Source organism: Trichechus manatus, unplaced genomic scaffold (assembly GCF_000243295.1).
Source record: "Trichechus manatus latirostris isolate Lorelei unplaced genomic scaffold, TriManLat1.0 scaffold00182, whole genome shotgun sequence".
Lineage (NCBI taxonomy): Eukaryota > Metazoa > Chordata > Mammalia > Sirenia > Trichechidae > Trichechus > Trichechus manatus.
In genome coordinates, this window is record NW_004444118.1 from 2,560,169 (window position 1) to 2,583,559 (window position 23,391).

At 39.9% G+C, this 23,391-nt stretch overlaps 1 protein-coding gene across 1 annotated transcript in view; it reads right to left on the bottom strand.

Annotated features, from left to right (window-relative positions):
• LOC101344910 (antigen WC1.1-like) overlaps positions 1-23,391 on the bottom strand; it is a 190,781-nt gene that overhangs the window by 26,077 nt on the left and 141,313 nt on the right. The window contains 12 exon segments of the mRNA XM_023741477.1: positions 273-419; positions 1,486-1,569; positions 1,806-1,904; positions 2,324-2,461; positions 2,861-2,893; positions 3,121-3,435; positions 3,525-3,566; positions 9,669-9,983; positions 10,538-10,852; positions 10,960-11,052; positions 15,338-15,655; positions 15,748-16,056. Of these exon segments, the coding sequence (XP_023597245.1) occupies positions 273-419; positions 1,486-1,569; positions 1,806-1,904; positions 2,324-2,461; positions 2,861-2,893; positions 3,121-3,435; positions 3,525-3,566; positions 9,669-9,983; positions 10,538-10,852; positions 10,960-11,052; positions 15,338-15,655; positions 15,748-16,056 (2,208 nt within the window).

Consider the following 23,391-nt stretch of genomic DNA (forward strand, 5'->3'; position numbering starts at 1 on the left):
ATATGAACAAAAGCCCTGCAACTCATTATACAGACCTGTCCACGTCCAGGGGATGGTGGGCATGGACACAGAGAACACAATATATCCCTTTGCAAGAAGAGATGAAATAGCTACAATCTATCAGGAAGAGCTTCCCTAAGAGCTGATCTCTGGGTATATGAAGCTACCCAGATTGTGATAGTGCAGGGGAAAAAATGAGTTATTGGAGGGTCCCAACTCACTTTTCCTATGACAAACCAGTGAGACTACTGCAGGCATAGCTGTCCACTCACCTGTCTGGGAATACCTGGTACCATGCCCTTCCTCTGGGAAAAAATGCTTCTCACTCATTCCAGGGGTAGGAGGAATTTCAGAAACAGGTAACTCTTCAATATCATCGTAACCATTTTCAGTGGCATCAGTCTGCTTTCCTGGAGGGTCTGAAAGCAGACAAGGACTTAGGCGGAATAGCAAAATATTGGTTGGACTAAGTGGTGTCCTAAGTCCCTTCTAATGCAGAGATTCTACTAGTTGATAAATATAGGCCCCAGATTCCAAGGCTGTCTGAAAGGTACATATTTGATCTCAATATTCCCATAAACCATTAAAATCTTCAAAATATTTGAATGTATTAAGGTTGATGATATTTTTCTAAAAAGGCCTCTCAGACCGTAAAGAAGCAACTAAAGCTATTGTGCTATGAATTTCAGGTACTATTTTCAACATACGGTAAGAGAGCTGCAACACATAATATATACGTACCCGTAACTGAGGGAGTGTGAATCTGAATCAAGAGAACCCAGGCTACAAACTTAGCCTCTGAGGCTGTGGGAGACACACAGCTGCCAGGGAGAGGGTTGCCTGGGTATCACCCAGAGACAAGAGATCCCACCGATCTCAATCACAGGAGGCCTAGGTTTCGATTCCCTCCAGTGCTCTATTGATCTCGACAAATCATTCCACAGAGCCCTTGTGGACATACCCTGCCCCAAGCAAGGGCTGTCCATCTCTACTACTGTGGAAGATCCAGGGAGAAAATTCTCCTCTCTGAAGCCTCTTGTAAATAAGAGCTCCTGGTAGCTGGTAAGCAAAACAGTATGCACTCCGTGTGTTCTAGGCCTTTGTAGAAGTCAATTTCTTTTTTATCTCAACATACATATAAACCACCCAAAAATATCGCACTATCTCAGGGTCAAAATCATATTTCCCAGTGTTCTCTCCTAGCATGGATTTTTTGCTATTATTAGTTTCAAATGTCATTTTAAAAAACATGGTCTTTGAATCTATAACAATACATTAGATGCATGTCCATGACTGAGTAGAAGTGAATACAGAGAACTGAGCCTGATCTTTCCTTTTCTGAGTCCACAGGGTGGGCAGAGAGAAGAAAAAATTGTTGCCAGCTGGAAAGAAGAGACACTTCTAATCCTAATCACAGAAGAATGTTCTCCTCAGACGTGATTCCTCCTCATCCTCACCATTTAAGGACAAAGCAATTCCTCTTACCTAGGACAGATTCAGGATCTGTATCCTCCTCATTGTTTCCTGTGTAATATGGCAGCTTAGTCAATGACTCATCAGACAGTTTTCCTGGTAGGGAGGAAAACATCAAAGACAAAGAGCAAAACTTTTCCCACAGTATATGGTCCAATGTCAAGGTTCAGAAGAAATCTTGAAGCTTCAGATTAGTAGAGAGAGGGCTTGATGCTCCTGCCTTAAGAGGATGCTGCCATGTGAAGTTGTGATAGTTGTGGGATCTGCGCTTGCTGAAGGTACCCAAACCCATAGCCAGCTTATGAACAGTGGGGAGGACATAGGATACACACCTGAGTTGTCCAACAGGTCCTCCTTCTCTGGTTGTAAAATGTAATCATCAATATCCTCGTACAAAGCCTCATCGAGAGCACCTTCAAAACTAGATAAGACTGAGGAAAGCAGCACAGTTCAGAGACTGACCTGAAGATATTCCCTTTACCAATAGACAAAGCCTTCAGTGCTCCCCAATGCTCACCCTGGGAGAAACCCCTTTGGGCTCCAGAGCACCTTTCTTTAGCCTTGCGCTTTCTTGTGTCAGAACTAGTTTTCTTGATCCTGATCTTGGTCATATATACTCAATCTCCACTGACACTGTTCACACAGGAAGCCATACTTTTTGAGAACTTCCACACTCAACCCAGCACCAAAGACTCGAGTTACTCAAACCTTGACGTCTATTGTAGAGAAGGTGGGGTTTTGCCAGATAATGAGGTTGAAGCCTAAAACTTGTACACTTTTCTTGACATTACAATTGGCTCAATGCTCTCCTCACATACTTTTCAGGTCATTTAGCATCTCTAAGGCCCACCTCGGAGCTCTGTTCTCCATCTGTGCAGCTGAGTTCCCAAGAAGATAAGGACCAGGAAGAGAAGGGCCCCCAGAATGAGGCAGATGACCACAGGTAGGGAGAAGATGTCGGAGACAGGGTCTGAGCCTGAACTTGTGCCTAAGGAGAAAAAAGAACGATGAGATTTTAGAGAGGATCATAAGCCCAGGAGAATCCCCTCATCGTAGTCATCTGCTGAGTCCTCAGCACCATGAAGTCACCAGTTCACATACAATGGGTCTGCCTGAACCCCAAGATGTGACCAAGCCAGGTCCTTCCCTGAGCTGTGTCAACTGTCTTCTGAACCTGCTCCTAAGGAGTTTCTATAAAGTAAATGCTGGTGAACCTTAGGAGCTTCATGGTTGCCATAACTTACTGGAGCTATAAACATCTGGTAACCAGGACTTTCACGTACTGATACGGTTCATTTTGCCAGAAATATGTAGAGTACAGAGCACAGGTCCCGGAAAATCTGAGTTTCTCCTCTATCACTTGGCTTGGAGCAGAAAAATCACTTACCTCCAACGGTCAGGGAAGATGTTGTCCTCTTACCTGGAGGGAAGAGAAGGAAAATGGGACCACTGTACTGAGTTGGCCTGGAAAAACCTTCGGGTCACACCTCCCATCACTGGCACTTGCTTCTATCCCACATTCCAGAAGAGAAGATCACAGCATCTCCAATGTCAGAGCACAGGGTAGCAGGTAGGCCCAGGAAGTGCTTCTGGAGACAAACTCACATCTCCTTCAGCATTAGCCCTCTCTCCTGTCCCTCCACTCACCAGAGCACCTCACTCCAGCATCCTCCTCGTGCTTACAGTTGTTCTGCCCCCAGGGCTGCGCAGCACAGGCCCACAGGGAAGACTCCCTGCCTCTGCACCGCACCTCGTCCAGCCAGATGCTCCCATTTCCTGGGCCAAATGCAGCCTCCTGCAGGGCTTCCAGGGCAGAGCCACAGTCCAGCTGCTGACACACCACCTCGGCCTCTGCCAGGCTCCAGGAGTCGTCACACACTGTGCCCCAGGAGCCGTTGTGCCAAATCTCCACTCGCCCTGAGCATGTGGTGTCTCCTCCCCTGAGTCGAAGCTTCTCTTTGTCTGGAAAGGCAGCAGCACTTCCTGTTACTGGCCTGGTGGGAGGAAGGCACCCTGAGGACCAACAGGGGAGGTGGGAGGGGCTGAAGTACCTGTGCAGGGGGCAGCAGTGGGACAGCTCTTCGGTTTGTTTCCTGAAGAAATAGACAATGGGGAAGAGCTGGATTAGGGGATCTGGGTTCTATCAGGTATTCATTAGGTTTGACTGTTTTAGAATAGGGTTCCCTAAGTGGAATTAAGGGAAAATCACAAGCATAGAGGAACCGGAGGCTTCATATCAACTTCAACAGGTGAACAACTGAGATACATATTAGTGTTTCATATTTTTTTTGAGCTATTGCTTCATGAGTTAAGCAAAATATCATGTGACAGCACAAACAGAATTTTAGGCTATAGAGCTGGCTTCATTGCTAATGGGGGATTTTAGAGCTTTTTTTATTTGTAAAGAAATTGTTGGGGTGCACAAATATGAAGAATCCTTCCATTCCAAATGGTCCTGTGCTTGATTGCCTGATGTCATAGATTAACTCTCCGCTCTCTGATTAATGTAAAATTGAGAGATTTATTGAAAGTAAAGAGACAGTTTGAGCTGGGGATAGACTAACCACCATGTGGTGGAATCCAGTAATCCAATAGGGTGACTCAGCAGTGACTTTTTATTAGGGGGAAACAAAGGAGATGAATTGCGGTACTTGATTGGTATTTACAAACTTAGATCATTGAAAAACATTACTTGATTGGTAATTACAAGCTTAGATCATCGAAAGACATTACTCAATTGGTAGAAGATCATTTTAAGGTGGAGCTTCCTGTGTCAGGAACTCATAGGCAGGACTTCCTATAGCAGAAGCTCTTAAGGCAATTGGCTTAAAAGGATATATGCGTCTTTCTTAGATTGGTTACAAGGTGCTAATCATAAAGGGGGGGTTGTATGGTAGTTACATCATCTTTACTGTACAGTCCTCTCTTAGGGGAGTCACAGTGTAGTTACGTCATCATTGCCAGACATTTCTTAGTTTCATGATTATGTCTGCCCAGAAAATGGCTGTTGCTAGGGCAGAAACAGAGCTAGCAATAGAGGAGTCACACTCAGACCTCAAGTTGGCCACTTCAGATCTTCTCCTCACGTTTTAAAATTCCCTTACAAACTGGAAGGGGTGAGGTTTGAGGCTCTTCAAAAGAGAGTTTCTAAACTTTCAGATCCCGTTGACCTGTGTGTTCCAGGGTGATGGATGCCTGTGCCTCCTCCCAAACTCTAAGTACCTAGGGCTGGCAAGATCTTTGATGGGAAGATGGCCACGGAGTTCCGAGGGTGGTAGAACTTAAGATATGTTGTTGAGAGAGAGAAAAGTTACTTGTGATGTTATGACATTGAAGGAGGGCAACTTCTAGTGGGGCCACATGGTCTGAGTCAACTAAGAGGCCAGGACCAGTGTCCACCATGAAGGACTGATGACTCTTGATCTCACCAACTCCATTCCCCACTTTACTAGAGTGGTAAGTCCCAGTCAGTATCTCACTGTTGTAAATCAATACCACTCTATGCTACGTGTGCTCATCAACTCTGTTTATCAAATCACAGTAATTTTATTTTCATAAAACTCATAACCACTTGAAAGTATTGTTTTAATTTATTTCTTTATTGTTTTAAATCAGCCACCACCACACCAAAAAATTAGAGCAAGGACCTTAGCTGTATTATTGATTTCTCTAGTTTCTAGAATACTTCTTGATTCATAGTAGGCCTACAACAAATATTTATTTGTTAAAAAGATAAAGGTATGAGAAGGTATTCTAAACTGAATCATGTTTCCATTTTCTCTCTTCTCCATTACTAAACTATGAAAAGAATTGTGGATCAATGTTTACTCTTCATTATTAACCATCTCTTTTAACTCCTCTGTAAGTTAACAAGTGGAATGGAATAAATTTGGTGTATCAAAGTTTTTTTTTCTTCCATTAAAAGCTAATGAGTTGTATACACATTATTCTGGAATGCACAAAAGTAAATAATAGAACACGTTGAGAGAAAAATATGTATTCTATTTGTATACTTCATAAATTAAGAGTGTGAAGGAAAATCTAAACGATGTCTTCATGTTTTTAGCATGATACGTAGAATAGGAAAATGGATGAAGGTTATGCTTATGGAGAAGGAGATGAAACATTATAAGCAGAATGTAAAAATGTTTAGAAAGCCAGGGGATAAGTAAAATATAGATACGTAGAAAAAGATACTTAGAAAATTTAGAATGAGACATTGATTTTGTACACAGAGAGATAATTATACAGAATGGACAAAGATAACACAAAGACCCTGATACTAAAAAAATGCATAAAATAAAAAGGACAAAACCACATGTTAATTCACAGGAAAACCTAGAATTTGAAGATGACAAGAAAATACAGCATTTCACAGAAAAACAAATATAATTAAGATATGCTGTTTGTTAGAAAATCTCAGAATTGATATGTTCTTTCTATATCATCCCATACAACCATACACCTTATTCAACAATTCTCTTCTAGAATATTTCTCAAATTTAATCTCCTAACTTCTGCTGGATGTCTGCTCTTTTCAGACTCAGAGTTCTTCTTATCACTAGTTTTAATGAAATAATCTCTGGTCTCTCAAGAGGAAAACAAAAACAGAAACAAGAATTCAAAAAGATAAGAACAAAGATGGTGAGTAATAGATTGCTCGGAAGTGAACACTAAGTCTGTATCATAAATCCAGGTTGAGCAGAGAAAGAGGAACCAATAAAGGCTACTGAGGTCAGCAATTGGTAAGGCAGGAAGAAAAAAAAACCTAGGGGAGTATGGTTTCAGGAAACCCTAAAAAACATGGGTTGAAAGAAGGAGAAAGAAATCAACATTGTCAAATTTAGAATCAAAGTCTTTCAGAAAACAAGAGAGGTGGAATTTAGAGACCAAGTGTGGACATTACCGAGTAAAGGAGCAAGGGCACGTCTCCCACTCTGAAGGGGAAAAGACAGAGTGCAGGTGCAGAACCATGGTGGAAGAAAAATGAGAGCGCTTCCATGCAATTTCTTCTATTCTGTCAGAGTAAAGTGAAGCAGATTCAGCTAAGAGTAGTAGTGGGTCCAGTTATTGGTAATTTGAGATGATAGGAGACGCTATGAAATAGAAATTTGAAGGGTAGGAAAACAAACTATTAAGGAAGTATAGTAGGAATGTTAAGGAATGCTGATTGCCCTGTAGGGATTTATTCATCACTTTAAAGTGAGACTAGTAAATACTGTGTACTTTTTTTCAACCTAGTGCAATTGCTTGGGTGTAGGCAGGAATATGTGGATAGTAGAGTTTTCCGGTCAGTCATTGGGGTTTAGCCAGGTAAGTTTCATAGAGGAAAAGTGTGGCAAGGGAGTTAAAGGTGACGGCAAGAGAGTGAGTGTAATGATAGCTCATGAAATTTAAACAGGTGAGCAAGAAATTGCAGGCATAAGAGGGATGATGATAATGAAAAAATATTGCAGATACATTGGAGATTGAATGTCTCCATGAGGAAGAATTATCTTAGAAGTAAAGATAATGGTCAAAATGTAGTATACTTTAAATCTAGATCTCTGCAGTGGTGCAGTTATGGATGATGACAATGTGAAATACACAATTACTTGAGTAGTAACAGAAGATGCGTGGAGGAAAGTTGGATAGGTTGTCTGCATGAATGTTGAAATTGGAAATAACAGTGAGAGAAACAGGATGGAAAGAAAGCATGCAAGCCTGGTTCTGAAATCTTCAGTGAATGATGAAGGATGACCAGCAGACGAGTAGAAGACTCTAAGGACATGAAGAGAGTAGTGTATGCCAATGGCATAAATTTCAAAGGATTTGTGAATTAAAAATAACTTCAGAGCAGAAATGATTTGGAGCTTCGATGGTGATCAAAGATGATGCTGATGACACTTCTAGACCCAGAGACAAGTGGAGTATATGAAAAGTAAACAGCATCTATTTGCAAGGTTGTAGGGAAAGCACTGTCATTAGGGGCTACTCAGGCTTTGTTTAGAGTAAGAAGGGAAGGGAAACTTAAGGATATAGGGAAATTTGCTCATGTCCGATAGACAAAAATTCAAGAGACACCAGCAAATTACTTTAGTAGGGCAGGAGAGCAAAGAGTAATACTGGGACAGATTTGTGGACTATCAAAGTATCATGAGAATGAGGGTTCAGGTATTGAAGGGTGAACTTGGAGTCTTGGCCTTCTAGTGAAGACTGAGGTAAAGATGAGAGAGGCCTGAGGGTATCATTCAGAGGGTCGTTTATAAGGTGTTTAGTTGTCCTTTGTATCTAGAAGTTTAGTTGTTCTTTACATCTAGAAATTATGGAGAGACTGTGTCACTGATCTCTTCAGCATAAGCCTAAGAAACTCTGGCTCCTGCCCACCGGTCCAGGCCATCAAGCTTCACTTTCCCTCATGTTTTCCCTGCTCAGCCATACTGGGCTTCTTTCATTTTCTCAAATACATGGTGCTCTTTCCCACTCTATGACCTTCCCACTTGCTTTTCCTCTGGCCAAAACATCTTTTTACCCTTTTGTCTCTTTGGTGACTCCAACTCAATGACAATGGGTAAAGCTCATCTTTTAGGATTTTGCTTAAGCATTTCTTTTCTTTCCAGACTAATATTTGTTTGACTGTTTTCCTCTTCAGAGTCTGACACTTCTTCCCAACATATTTACTCAATAGGTCTTCAACATTAGGTTGAAATCTTCTGTGTAGTTATATGTATATCCTCTCTTGCTTTCTATCCTCATGCCTGTAACAGAGCCTTGCAAATAATTTGCTGTTGTTAAGTGCCATTGAGTCAGTTCCGACTCATAGCGACACTATGTACAACAGAATGAAACATTGCCCAGTCCCACCATCTTCATAATCATTGCTATGCTTGAGCCCACTTTTGCAGCCACTGTGTCAATCCATCTCATTGAGGGTCTTCCTCTTTTTTGCTGACTCTCTACTTTACCAAGAATGACATCTTTCTCCAGGGACTAGTCCCTCCTGATAATATGTCTTAAGTACGTGAGACAAAGTCTCGCCATTCTTGCTTCCAAGGAGCATTCTGGCTGTACTTATTCCAATAAAGGTCTGTAGACTTATTACCTGACTTAGAAAGTGTGAAGATTACAAAATGCATTGCTGATTGGAAAGGACAATGCTTTGGAACTGGGCATATCGCGTGGATATCCAGTTCTGGTGCTTGTTAGTGAAGAGACTCTGAGCATACCACTGAAGCTCTATTAACATCAGTTTCCTCAACTGAATAATGACTGTCATCATACTTAATTAATAGGTCTTCTTTGAAAATTAAATGCTATTCCCTGTATAAAGAACTTAGCAAAATGCTTAGTAAATACTTTGTTATAGTTTGAATTGTGTCCCCTAAAAATATACGTCAACTTGGCTAGGCCATGATTCCTAGTATTGTGTGATTGTCTAACAATTTTGTCATCTGATGTGATTTTGATGTGTTGTAAATCCTACCTCTATGATGTTAATGAGGCAGGATTAGAAACAGTTATGAAAGGAGGCAGGACTCAATCTACAAGATTAGGTTGTGTCTTGAATCAATCTCTTTTGAGATATAAAAGAGAGAAGTGAGCAGAGAGATAGGGGGACTTCATGTTATAAAGAAGGCAACAGTGAGATCAGAGTGTGTCCTTTGGATCTGAGGTTCCTGATCTGAAAAGCTAATAAACCTGGGGAAGATTGATGACAAGGACCTTCTCTCAGAACTGACAGAGAAAGCTTTCCCCTGGTGCTGGTACCCTGAATTCAGACTTCTAGCCTCCTAGACTGTGAGAGAATAAACATCTGTTTGTTACAGCCATCCACTTGTGGTATTTCTGTTATAGCAGCACTAGATAACTAAGACATACTCATTATAATTTAAGGTTCATCTCTTGTCTTCCTTATTTGAGATAATAAGATACAGTAAACAAAATTTTAGTTTCCAACACAGTACAAGCTCAAGATGCCCATGTCTTCTATTCAATCTCCCAGGTGTTTTAACTTAAAGTGATGTCAGGCCTGAACACCCTTTTTTTGTTTTCCAGAACGTGCTGTAGTTTGGGGTTCAAGATTTGACGTTCTGTTTGGATAGATACATTTTGTAGGCTCAATCTGAAATTTAAACCATACAATTAAAATGTAAATTTGCATAAAAAAGCACATAGAAGGATGGTATAGTCTACTCAAATTCAGACAAATCAGTCACCTGCACAAATGATGTGAGCTACTTCTTTTGGAGAGCATGATCTGTTGTTCCAGGGATCAGAAAGACACTGCCACAGAGAGGTGTCACTTTTCCGACACTGGATTCCATCCACCCAAAGGGGCTGAGAGAGTGTCCTGATACCAGCCAAAACATTGAGCTCGCCAGTGTCCCCACAGCCCAACTGCCTGCAGATCACAGACAGGGTGGTGGGCTCCATTGGGCTTCTGCAGACGCTGCCCCACGTCCCATTGTAGAAGACCTCCAGCCAGCCAGCACAGTCATGGTCATCACTCACCAGCCTGAGGGCCAGGGACTCTGAAAGTAGAGATGGAAGGAATGAGGGCACTGGGCCCCAGTGTGGCTGACATAGTGCTGTGATCCCTCATCTCCAGGTGATGGAACTGCTTATCTCAGACACTGCAGAGGAGTTTCCCACCTTGAAGGAGTTCATAAATTTCTTTCTGATTCATTTTCTTAATCAGGGTTTAATCTCTTGTGCCCCGCTGTCTCTCATTATAGGGACTGGAACAACTGAGGTGAAGGGAAGCCCCCCCAGTTATTGCCTCAGCCTCTGGGAGATGCACTGATACACACAAGATGTGGGTAGGGATTTGCAAGTCATTTCTTTTCTTTTTTTTACTGCATCTGAAATACAAGTGCTGCCTTTATCTGGAACACTAGAAAAAAAAAATCTTGTCAAATGAAATCACTGCAAGAAAAAATCCATTATTTACAGCTATTTGAACAGCAAGAACCATGGCAGGCTCACTCCCCTCAGGCTAATTCAGCTCATGCTCCCCAGGGGACTAGGCCTCACCCTCTGTGGAGCTTCTTGCTGCCTCCCCCAATGTGGGTACATGGACACAGACCTGAGCAGAAGACCCCTGCATCCTCCTTGTGCCTGCAGTCATGCTGCCCCCAGCCCTGGGAAGGGCACGTCCACACATGGGACTCCTGTCCTGTGCATTTCAGGTCATCCAGCCAGATGGGTCCTTTTCCTTCCCCGAAATGAGCAGAGACCGTGGCATTGAGGGCCCACCCACAGCCCAGCTGTCTGCAAACCACTTGGGCATCATTCACGTCCCAGCCGTCATCACAGATGGTGCCCCAGGAGCCCTTGTGGTAGACCTCCACTCTCCCGTCACAGCTACTGCTCCCGTTCACCAGGCGGAGCCATCTGTTCTCTGAGATGAGAAAGTCATGTCAATGGCGCACTTATACAGGGCTAAATTATACAGGTGGCATTTATACAGGTATGAGAATAGGTTCTGCTCCTGTGGGACCCCCTCACCTGAGCAGTTGGTAGCACTCTCCTCTGAGGTTGCAAAGTCTGCTGGGTCAGACATGGAGTCATTGCAAGGGGGAAGCAGCTGGGTCTGGTTTTCTACAGAAGCAACGTGATCAGGGGATTAGAAGGGTTAAGTAACAGGAAATTGAATTAATCTAAATAAAAATTTAGTGAGCAGGTCTGAGACGAAGGCTCTGATATAGGAGTAAAAATATCATAACTTCAGAATTAACCTTCTTTATGGAGAGTGCTGCTTCTGACAATGGCAAATATGCCTGGTTTAAACAAGCCATTGCACTGAGGATGACTTTAGGAAAGCTGGAATACATGAACACTGTTTGAAAGCATTACAGAGCAACCAAGACAGGAAATATTTCTGGAACCAAGGTCTCAGAGAGAAGTAAAGGGCAGAGGTGAGCCTTTTTCCCCTTGAGGCATTTGCCATTTCAAAGGGAGCAGCTGAGAAACGAGAGGCTCTGCAGAGTTTGGGCAGACTCACTGGCTAGGGGAACACACATTATAATTTGGGGTCTTTTAAAGATGAGGAGCCCTGTTAAACACCCAGAAAACTTGTACCATAAGAGAATGAGAGAATGAAAAGTAGACCATTCTTCAGAGGAAGGAGGCCCAGCTTCTAATCACTTCAATTAAAAAAAAAAAAAAAAAAAAGTGATCTACTCCTAAATCAGATGTCTGGAAGAAGTCAAATAAAATTCTTTCTGAAGAATTCCTACAATTTCTAACCTAGAATGTTTGTCAATCAAACACTCAGGCATATAAAAGAAGAAATTTGACAAAACACTGAGAGGAAGAAGGACACATGAGAAAGAAACTCATAGGTATCCGTCTATTAGAGTTATCTAACAGGGACTTAAAAAAAAAAAAAGGTTGAAATGGTCAAGAAATTAAATGACATGATGGGTATATTTTGGCAGATAAATGATAATAAAGAAACAAATGGACATTCTAGAACTGAAAAAGTCAATAACAAAGTAAGAACTCAAACAGTGAGTGTAACAGCACATTGGATCAGCACAAGATAGAAACAGTAAAATAGAAGATCAATCAGAAGAGCATACACAGAATAAAGCGCAGAAGGCAAAAGAATGGAAATTATAAAAAGGGGCATAAGAGACACAGTGAAAAGACACATTGTTATATAGTAAGTCTTAAATACATAAAGTCACGATTAACAGAGCTAAAAGTAAAAATTAGAAAATCTACAATCACAGTGGGATAATTTAATAACAACTGTGGTGGTTTCTAAAAAACAAAGGTGAAAACTAGTTGGAGAGAATTCATTCCCAGGACACCTTTAGTAAAAGTAGTACTAAAAAGTTTTTTAAGGCAAAATGAATGCATTAATGTAGGAAGAAATGAAGAACATCGATATGACAGATACGAGGGAATTAAAACATGGAAAACAATATTTGGTGAAGTTTAAAATAGAAGTGTAGTTAAAATGAAGGACAATGACTCTAAGAATAATAAAAATATATAGTGAACAAGCTACTGGAGGAGAAAATACCATAGTAAAATATACTGGGTTAGACCAAAAGAATGCAAGAAAATAACAAAAAGATACAGAGAAATGGTATATTTAGTTGAAATATTCCAATAATCACAGTAAAGCTAAATACACTACGTATATCTATTATACGTGAAGATTATCAAAGTGCATTAAAAACAGGCAGAACCCAATTTTATATGACTTATAAGAGACCCATAATAAATATCAGGGCACAAAAAGTGATTAAAAAAAGATCTAAAAAAAAAAAAACCATTAAAAGAAATTTGGAGTAGCTATACTAATATCATACAAAATAGACTTTATGGAAAAAAAAGTTCTAGACATAAAGAGGGCTATTTCATAATTATAAATGGGTAACTCTAACATAAAATAAAACACTTCTAAATTCGTATATAATTAAAACCAAGCCTTGAAATACATGAAGCAAAACCGACAAAACACAAAAGAGAAATAGACAATTATATTTAGAAATTTTAATACACTTTTCAATAACTGATGGAAAGAAAAACAGACAAAATGAATAGGTATGTGTAAGATTTGAATAATTAACAAATTTGATTAATTGGCATATATAAAATCCTGAAGCCAAGAAATATACAAAATACACTTTCAAGTGCAAGTAAAACGTTTGTGAAAAAAATACCATAAGCTGGGCAATAAGCTAATATGAAAAGGTTCAGTCATATAGAATAGTTTCTCTGCCCACAGTGGAATTAATGTAAACAGTAATAACAAAACACTAAGCAGAAAATTTTCAACTATTCGAAAACTAAGAAATAAAGTTCTAAATAAACCAATGGAAATTAGAATAACTTTGTATCTAAATGATAATATACAAGAAATCAAACTGATAAAATGCAGCCAAGTCTGTGATTAAAGTCAAATTTATAGCCTCAATAGATACTATAAAAATAAAGAAAATTTGAACATCACTGATATAAGTATTCATATCTGGAAAGTAAAAGAATATCAAGCCAAACACAAAGAAAGCAGAAAAAAGAAATACCAGACCATTTTTATTAGATATTTTACTAGAGATCAAAATCAGTTCAACAAGGCAAGGGAAAGAAATAAAAACATAAGAATTGGAAAGGAAGAAATATAATTATTTGTAGGCTACATGATTGCAGAAAATGCATGAATGCAGAAAACCAAAAATAATCTATTGTTAGATTATTAGAAGTAATACTTCAATTACTAACATTGCTGGACACAAGCTCAATACAAAAAAAATGCAAAATCAATTTTATTGTTAAATAGTAAAAATGTACAATGATAAAAAGCTATCCTAAGCATAAAACACATAGGAGAAAACCTAGTCAAAGACATGCAAGACCTTTAAAGAATTAAAGAAGACCTAAGTGAATATACCATATAAATCAATTGGGAGACTCAATCTTGTCAACATCAATTATCTTCAAATTCATGGGCAGATTAAATCTAATTTCAACCAAAATGAGGAGCCCTGGTGGTGCAGTGGTTAAGTGTTCAGTTGTTAACTGAAAGGTGGGTAGTTTGAACCCACCAGCTGCTCCGCAGGAGAAAGATATGGCAGTCTGCTTCCATAGAGATTTACAATCTTGGAAACTCTATGGTGGCAGTTCCACTCTGTCCTATAGGGTCTCTATGAGTTGGAATCCAATCTACTCAACGGCAACAGATTTTTGGTTTTCAACCAAAATATCATCGTGATTTTTTTTTGTGAAAAATGACAAGCCAATTCTAAAATTTATATGGAAATCCAAAAGACCAAGAATGACCAACACAGTCGGAAGAAATACAAAAAATTTAGAGGAGTTACTTCACCACATATCAAGATTTACTATAAAGTTACAATAAATAAGGAAGTGGCTATTAGTGCAAAGATAGACAAATGATAAATGGAACCGAATAAAGAGTCTAGAAAAGATTCAAACAAACATGGACACTGTTTATGACAAAGGTGGCACTTTAGGGGGAAAAGAGCTTTCAGGAGAGGATTCTGAGTCAGTTGGATATCCGTATAAAAATATGAAACTTGACTCCTATCTCACACCATATACAGAAATAAATTACAGAAGGATTGCACAATTTTATGGCAAAAGAAAAATAATCAAACTTCTATATGATACTGTAGGAGAATATCTTCATGATCTTGGGGTAAAAAAGTTTTCTTAAAATGTACATAGAAGCACTAAGTGTACACAGGAAAAAGTTGAAAAATTGTACTTCATTAAAATTAAGAACTCAGCTCATCAAAAAAAAAAAAAAAAAAACCAAAAAACCAAAAAACACCATTAACAGAGTGAAAACAAAAGCCAAAGGCTAAACACATTTTCACCAAAATTCATTGTCACAATTATTTGTAGCATCATTATTTGTAATAGTCAAGGACTGGAAACAAATCACCACCATTAGTTGAATGGATCAATACATTGTCATGTGGTCATTCAATGGGATATTCTACACAATAATATGAATGAAGCACTGCTATAAACAACAACATGGATGAATCACAAACATAATCTTGAGTCCAATTTCTTTAAGTTAGGCACAGAAGAGAGTATACTGCATGATGTTATATAAAGTTAAAAAACTGGCAAAAATATTCCATGGTAGTAGAAGTTATGAGTGGTTTCTTTTTATTTATACACTTTCCTCTATGAACTATACTTAAATAATAATGCCCATTAAAAAATATTATCCCTCTGAACACTCCTTGCCCTGACCTGAAAGATGAATGAACAATGAGAAGAACCATGTTTCAGTGCAGAATGTCTCACGTTTGAAGCCAGGTTTTCCACTCTCTGCTTTTAGGGAGGTTTCACTCGGGAGCTCTTGAGTACCAGTGAGCCCTTACTTCTCTCTTACCTGAGCAGATCACAGAGGCCGTGTTTCCTTCTGTACACTCAGAAATCCCCAGGGCAGTCATAGGGCAATTCCACAAAAAGGACTCATCCCCTGAGCAGTGAAATCGGTGTTTCCAGATCTGATCCCTTCCTTCCACAAAGTATGATCCTGTTGGGGTAAAGATGGCAACTCCACACTTGAGCTGTTGACAAACAACATTGGCATTGGCCATGTTCCAGTGGGAGGCACAGAGTGGTCTCCAGACTCCAGAAATATTCATCTCCACTTGTCCCTCACACTGAGAGCTGCCATTTTTAACGAGCCGGACTTCAGTGTACTCTGGTAGAAGAAGATGGATTTCAGCAAAACGTCATGTTTTTATTACCAGAACAGAATATGTGGGCAGGTTAAAGTCCTGCTCTGAGTCTCACCTGAACAGACAATGTGGACAGCCCCACTGTGGTGACAAGTGCTTCTAGGACAGGGCACTCTGCGGCAGAACGTGAGCTCAGATTCCTGCCCCTCACACCGGAACTTTTCAGTCCAGATCTGTCCATCAGTTTCTCTGAAGGGCACATCCTGCAGGACAGATAAAGCCTTGCCACACCCCAACTCTGCACAGATGACATGGGCAGTGGGGAACGTGAAGTTCCTATCAGACGCTGGAGTCCATTCTGTTCCAGTATATACTTCAACTTGCCCTGAGCACAGTCCATCACTGCTACCCAGACGCACAAATCCTAAAGAAGAGAAAACAAACCTAGTGAGTGTTCATGATACTGGCATGGTATTTGGAAAAGACATGCCGCGGGTAATGATATGAAAGCTTTTCTTTTCCTAGGGTGGGGGCACGGAGAAAGGATTTTATAGCTTCTTTCAGAATAGGACCTCCATAAACGAGTTTCTGAAGAGAGAACCAGGAAGGATTTGCAACATCAGTTCAGAATGACTGAATCCTTGAATCATACACCTTGGGAAGAAATAAATTCCTCATACTGGGGCCTGGGACCTACCAAGGAAACTGCACAGTAGATAAGCATTCAAAGTTGGGTGCAGAGGTATGAAAAGCAGAACTAACCCCAAGGTAAAAGAAGAGGCATGGGAGGGTAGAGACCTATTAGCCAGACAAGATTAGAAAGCCATCCTGAGACTTCTGGGGCTAGAATTCTGACCATCTTTCTCTCCCATTCCATCTTCAAGGAACTAAGAATAGGGAAAAAATCATGAGGGCTGGATGCATGAATGCGTGCCAAACTGCAGACACAGTGATGGCTGAAGAGAAGATATATAGACAGTATAATGAATTTACTTTTATGATTTCACATTTATTTTTCTGATAATATTTGATGGTGAAAAATTCCAAGAATCTCTTTGGTGTTCTAAATGCGAAAGTTGTTCACAGATGAGTCTGGATGTTAAGAAATTTCAGAGAATCATAAGAGTAGAGGGCCGGGTTGGTGGTCCTAGCCATCTCTCTTGAAACCCTAGGGTTTGTCTGTAAACCTGGAAGAGAGTCAGTTTTCAGTGGGAGTACATGAGACAGCTGAATTTGCAGATCACTTTATACTAGGAGCTTTTCTTCTAAGATATGTGAGTCTTAGCAAATCCTAAGGGGTGACGGCAATTGATGTATTTTAATCCTATAATTATGCTAATTCTGTATTCTTATCCTACTTGGGTTCTCGAGATAAAAAGTCAGCATGCTACAAAAAGAGGAGTGAGTGTAAGGAAGCAGAGAGCAAGCAAGCCATAATTTGGAAACTTCTGAATTGCAAAAGACTCAATATGGATAAAAGACATAGATATTTAGGAAAAATACTTACTGAACAAGCTTTTAACATATTTCATTATCCTCTGCTCCCCCATCTACCTACCTCCTAACCCTGCCATCCTTTCCCATTTCTCTCACTTTAGACAAGAAAAAAAAAAATCTTAAAAGATACAGATAGATGGAAAAGCAAATAAAAAAGGGAAGCATCTCCTATTGAAGTGAAGTGTGGGTGGGGGTGTGGCAAGTGAAGATGAAAGTAGACGAGGTTTTGAAACTGAAGGAGAGAGAACAAAGAAAAGAGTCATGATTTGGCCATCCAAGGATGGTATTTTTAATAGAATGAGAGGTAATTCAATGAAAAAAAAAAAAATAATAAGGAACAATTTTTTCTCATATAATTGCCTGATTTCTGGGTGTTGTTGTTAGGTGTTGTCGAGTCGATTCCGACTATGAACAACAGAATGAAACACTGCCTGGCCCTGCGCCATCCTCACCATCGTTGTTATGCTTAAGCCCATTGTTGTGTCAGTCCATCTCATTGAGTGTCTTCCTCTTTTTCCCTGACCCTCTACTTTACCAAGCATGATGTCCTTCTCCAGGGACAGATCCCTCCCGATAACATGTCCGAAGTATGTGTGATGTAGTCTCGCCATCTTTGCTTCTAAGGAGCATTCTGGCTGTACTTCTTCCAAGACAAATTTGTTGGTTCTTTTGGCAGTCCATGGTATATTCAATATTCTTTGCCAACACCACAATTCAAAGGTATCAATTCTTCTTTGGTCTTCGTTGGTCTTTGGGTATGTGGCGACTGAAAACACCCTGGCTTGAGTCAGGCGCACCTTAGTCTTCAAGGTGACACCTTCGCTTTTTAACACTTTAAAGAGGTCTTTTACAGCAGATTTGCCCAATGCAATGCACCTTTTGATTTCTTGACTGCTGTTTCCATGGGTGTTGATTGTGGATCCAAGTAAAATAGCTTCCACCATCACAGCAATACGCAAACCCCCATGGCACTACAAACTGACAGACTCGTAGGGGGATTTTTGAGTGCTTATGATTATTTATACATTGCTAGAGTTTTTTTCTGACAAAGGACTGTGATTGCATAGGTTTGCAAACTTTCAGGCATGTATGATAGCAGAATTTCAGGAAGAATGTTCTAACAATGAAAATCTGCTACAGAAAGCAAGAAAGAGCAGAAATGATACCACAGGAATTACAGAATTGGAGGATAAGCTTGACTGCTTATACAAGAATGATAAGAAAAATTCATCTATTAAAAGGTGAGAGAGAAGATGATCTGCTTGTCTCTCATTATTTATCCATCTCCATCTTCCCAGAGAGGCTAAGGTTAGGAGCCCTTGGCTGGTCTGGCTGGGAGGTTGGTCACAGACTTCTCATTTTAATCAAAGATCTCACACTTATCACATAGAAACCTCTGAAGCAGCACCGAGAAGTATCCTTGCAAGAGTCACAGCATCCTACCTGTGGAGGCAAAGTCCAATGATAGATTTGTAGCTAAAAAATGTCTGTCAACTGCCAGGAGGATATGACCCATATGACTCAGAATTTCTCCCGAAGGCCCAGTTTTCATACTGCAGCAAGGAAGCTCCAAGTCACCAGTTCCAAAAGGGCATGGGCACTAGCACTCAACATGAATTGGCCCAGGTGGAGGCAGCAGGAGATTACCTAGCCAGATTGCTCAGAGTGCCAAGTTTGACCTAACTGGAGCACAGCTTTCTCTCAAATAAAATGTTCAGTTCACACCGCTGCATAGGCTTAATTTCTCTTTACAATCCTTTCACAAATTGTGAGTATAGAAATCAAGTGATTCAATCTTTAAAAACAGAAATGGCCACCTTTTCCTTTGTATAACACACATATCCCTTTCTGATATTCTGCTCTAACCACCACAGCACAGTGCTAATACGGTAGAAAGGGCAGAGGAGAGAGAAAGTGGAGATAGAGGGTCTGGCAGGAGGCAAAAGTAATAGTGGAGAAAAGAGAAGATGGCAGAGGTGGCCTTAACAAGTGAGGGATAAAAAAACCAAAAACCAAACTCATTTTTGCTGAGTTGATTCCGACTCATAGCGACCCTATAGGACAGAGTAGAATGGCCCCATAGGGTTTCCAAGGAATGGCTAGTGGATTCAAAGTGCTGATCTTTTGGTTAACAGCCATATCTCTTAACCACTGCACCACCATGGCTCCACAATTGAAGGATAGATCTATTATTAGGGTAAATACTCTTGGAATTTAGCAACTGATAAAACGTGAGAGAGAAGACAGGAGGGAGAGAAAGCTTTTCAGATGGGTAAATTGGGAAAGTGGAGATACATTCTTAAGTACAGCTCTTAATGTTTATTTTTTGTAATCTTTACCATTTAGTAGATATTAGAACTATATCTATATTTATATCTCCTTTTATAAGATCTGTATCTATCCACTAAATGTAAGCTCAATGAAGGCAAATATTAGGTTTATTTTTTTCACTCTTTTACCCCCAGAAGGTAACTCTGTTCCTGGATCATAATATTAACTAATTTATTATTTGTTAGTGAATGTTATGGATTGAATCGTGACCACCAAAATATGTATTAAAGTTCAGGCCCCTGTACCTGTTGATGTGATCCTGTTTGGAAATAGGGGTTTTCTTTTGTTATGTTAATGAGGTTATAGCAGTATAGAGTGGATCCTAAACCTAATCACTTCTGAGTTATAAAAAGAGCAGAATACATATAGATAGACACACAGGGGAAAGACAGATGCTATGTGAGGTCCCATCTATAAGCAAAGGAACACCAAGAATTGCTGACAGACTCTAGAAACTAGGAGAGAGGCCCAAGAAAGAATCGACAAAGCTAAGACCCTAATTTGGAACTTTGGCCTCCAGAACTGTGAGAAAATAAATTTCTGTTATTTAAAGCACCCACATGTGCTATTTCTATTATGGTAGAACTAGGTAGCTAACACATTTATCAAAAGTTCAAAATTTATATTTATTTTCCATTTAAACATGAGGAAAAGGCCCAGGTGGAAGCCTGGTTATTCTGACTAAAATAATCCATGCTCTTTATATCATAGTTTTCATTACAGAAGATGGAAAGAAAATTTTGGAGCAGGATCAGAAGCAATTAAATGGTTTCTCTCTCTCTCCCTTTTTTTCTTTCTTTTCCTCCCTTCCTTCCTTCCTCCCTCCCTCTCTTCCTTCCTTTCTTTATTTTTCTTTTTGGAGGGAGTATTTTGTTAATATTGAGTTGAGTTTGAAGAACCTATAGGACATCTAGTGAAGATGATCAGGAAGCAGTTTCAAGTATGGGTTTGAAGCTGGGGAGAGGTATCTGATCTATGGAAACAGATTTGTTATGTAAGAGTTGCTGTTATTAGGTGCTATCATGTCATTTTTAACTCATAGTGACACCATGTGGCAAAGTAGAACTGCCTCATAGGGTTTTATAGGCTGTAATCTTTACGGGAGCAGATTGCTAGGTCTTTCTCCCACAGCTCTGTTGGGCGAGTTTGAACTGCCAAGCACTTAACCAATAAGCTACCAGTGCTCCTTTATGTAACAGTAAGTCTGTGTAATGAAGTTCATAGGAAGTTGCTTTCCTCAGGAAAGAAACGTAGTAAATGTTCAAATAATGTTTTGTTATCAAAAGTAAGCCATCCAAATAGGATGCATGAACACCAAAAGAATTAATGTACTTTCTTGAAATGGTTACATCAGGCATTCTAATTAGACAAGCTCCTGTTTATCTGACATCGATATATTGAAATAAAACCTGGATTCCTGAAGTGTTTCCACAATATCATTTCCAATTTACATCGTGAATTAGAACAAAATGATAACAATGTACCTCACCCAGAAAGCCAGAATGCAGAGTTTCCTGATATAAAAAGTGGCTTTAAAGTGTGTGAGACCTACAATGAGCATACTGCTCTCTCATAGATTTATCTATGTGAGATCAAACTGACAACAGCATCTCAAAAGGTTGGATGAGAAGCTTACAGGGCAGTGATTTTACATTAATGGTGGTGGAAAAATTTGGAAAAGGATAGTAAGAATGGTTACACACTTGAAGAATGTAAAAAATGTCACTGAATGGTACATATAGAATTTGTTGAAATGGTGTATACTTTGCTGTGTATTTTTTCAGCAAAAAATAAAATGAAATAAAAAAAAATGTAGTATACAGTACAATGGAATATGACTCAGCCATAAGAAGAATGAAGTTCTGATACATGCTACAACATGGATGAAACTTGAAAACATTATGCTGAATGAAATAAGTCAATTACAGAAGAATAAATATTGTATGATCCTACTCCTATGAAATATCTAGGAAAGGCAATTCTGTAGAGACCAGAAAACCCTATGGAGCAATTCTCCTCTGAAACATATGGGGTTGCCATGAGTTGGAATCGGCCCAATGAAGACTTTTGTTTGTTTTTGTTTTTTTATAGAGACCAAAGTTTATTAGTGGTTACCAGAGGAGACCTGGAGGGAGGAGAAAAGGGGAATTCATTGCTTAGGGGACACTGAGCTTCTGTTAAGAGTATTGAAAAAATTTGGGAATAGATAATGGTGATGGTTGAACAACACAATGAACATAATTAATGTCACTGAATAGTACCTGTGAAGAATGTTAAAATGGCAAATATTTGTTACATATATATTTGCCATAATAAAAAGATTGAGACATAATTCACATGTCATAAAATTCAATCACTTAAAGTATAAAACCAAAAAACCAAACCTGTTGCTGTTGGGTCGATTCTGACTCATAGCGATCCTACAATTAAAAAAAAAGAAGAGGAGAAAGGCTCTCTTGCTTAGATCAAATAAAACATGATTCTAAGACCCCCAGTTTGGGGATTGGGGCTCAAAAGGACTTAAGCCTGTGTATGTGTTTGGCACATGATCAAAAAAGGCCTCTTTAGCTGCAACTCTTGGAGTGTCAGAATGATTTGCAGTTCCCATTTGAGGCCCATTTGGGGGTTGGTTTCCTTCTACTCAAAGAAGGTAATCTATATGACTCTAGATTAAATCCACTCCCTCTCTCACCTTCCCTCCTTAATATTTTCTCTTAGTGTCCTGCTGTTGTTAGTTGCTATTGAGTCAGCTCCAACTTGCGGCGACGTTATGTATAATAGAACAAAATGTTGCCCTGTCCTGCGCCATCTTTACAACTGTTGGTATGTGCGAGTCTATTGTTAGCTATCTTGTAGTGCCTCCCAATGTAAGGGGCTCATCTTCCAGCACTATATTAGACAATGTTCTGTTGTGATCCAAAATATTTTCATTGGCTGATTTTTGGAAGTAGATGGTCAGGACTTTCTTCCTAGTCTGTCTTAGTCTCCAAGCCCTGCTGAAACCGGTCTACCATGGGTGACCCCGCTGGGATTTGAAATACCAGTGGCATAGCTTCCAGCATCACAGTAACATGCAAGCCACCACAGTACAACAAACTAAGAGATGGGTGGTGGTTCAGAGTCTTCTCCAATATCCCAAACAATTCCTGATAATGCCCTCTTTCAGTTTAAGATTAAAGTTTGACAAGCTTAAGAAACTGTAAATAATGAGGATGCCAAGTCCTGTGTTCTTATTTTATACCAGAGAAGACAGAACCTGGGAGGGTAAGTAACTTGTTCAAGTTTTCGGAGTTGGAGAACAGGGTTGGTATCCAGACTTACGCTCTTTTGTCCCCATTTGATGTCTCTCGGTTGACAGCGCCTCATCCCAGGTGCCTGCACAACAGCTGCTCTTCCTTCAGGCCGAGTGATAAGTATATGTTATGTCTGACTCTTCTTGCTGCCTCAGCTCTACTCTTCCTTGCAGAGATGGCCTCAATTTTCCACATTCAGTCCATTTGCAAGAGAGACATCGAGCTGAGTCACAGGAAGGGTCTCAGGGGGCCAGGCCTTCAGGAAACTGTGCTTTCTGTATCAGTGCCTGAACTGCTTCTTCTTAGGGTTCTTTTTGCCAGAGGAAATGACCTCTCTCTCTTCCTCTCCCTGTTAGAGCTTTAGGGCTGTATTTTTTTCAAGGAAGCGTGAGAGCAAGGATAACCAGGCCTCAAGATCTAATATCTTACATATAGATCACTCTTTTACTTCTTTCCCTCTGACCAAGACTGCCTCCTTTATCCTGCCTGTAGCTGGGTCTCATCCGCACCCAAATCAACTCTTCAGAGCTCTGGCCATAAGCCTCACCTGCTTCTGTATCCATTGGCTCCTCACCCATCAATCCAATTTCCTGCTACTCTATCTGGAACAGAGCACTGTTTAGCCCGAGACCCTAGAA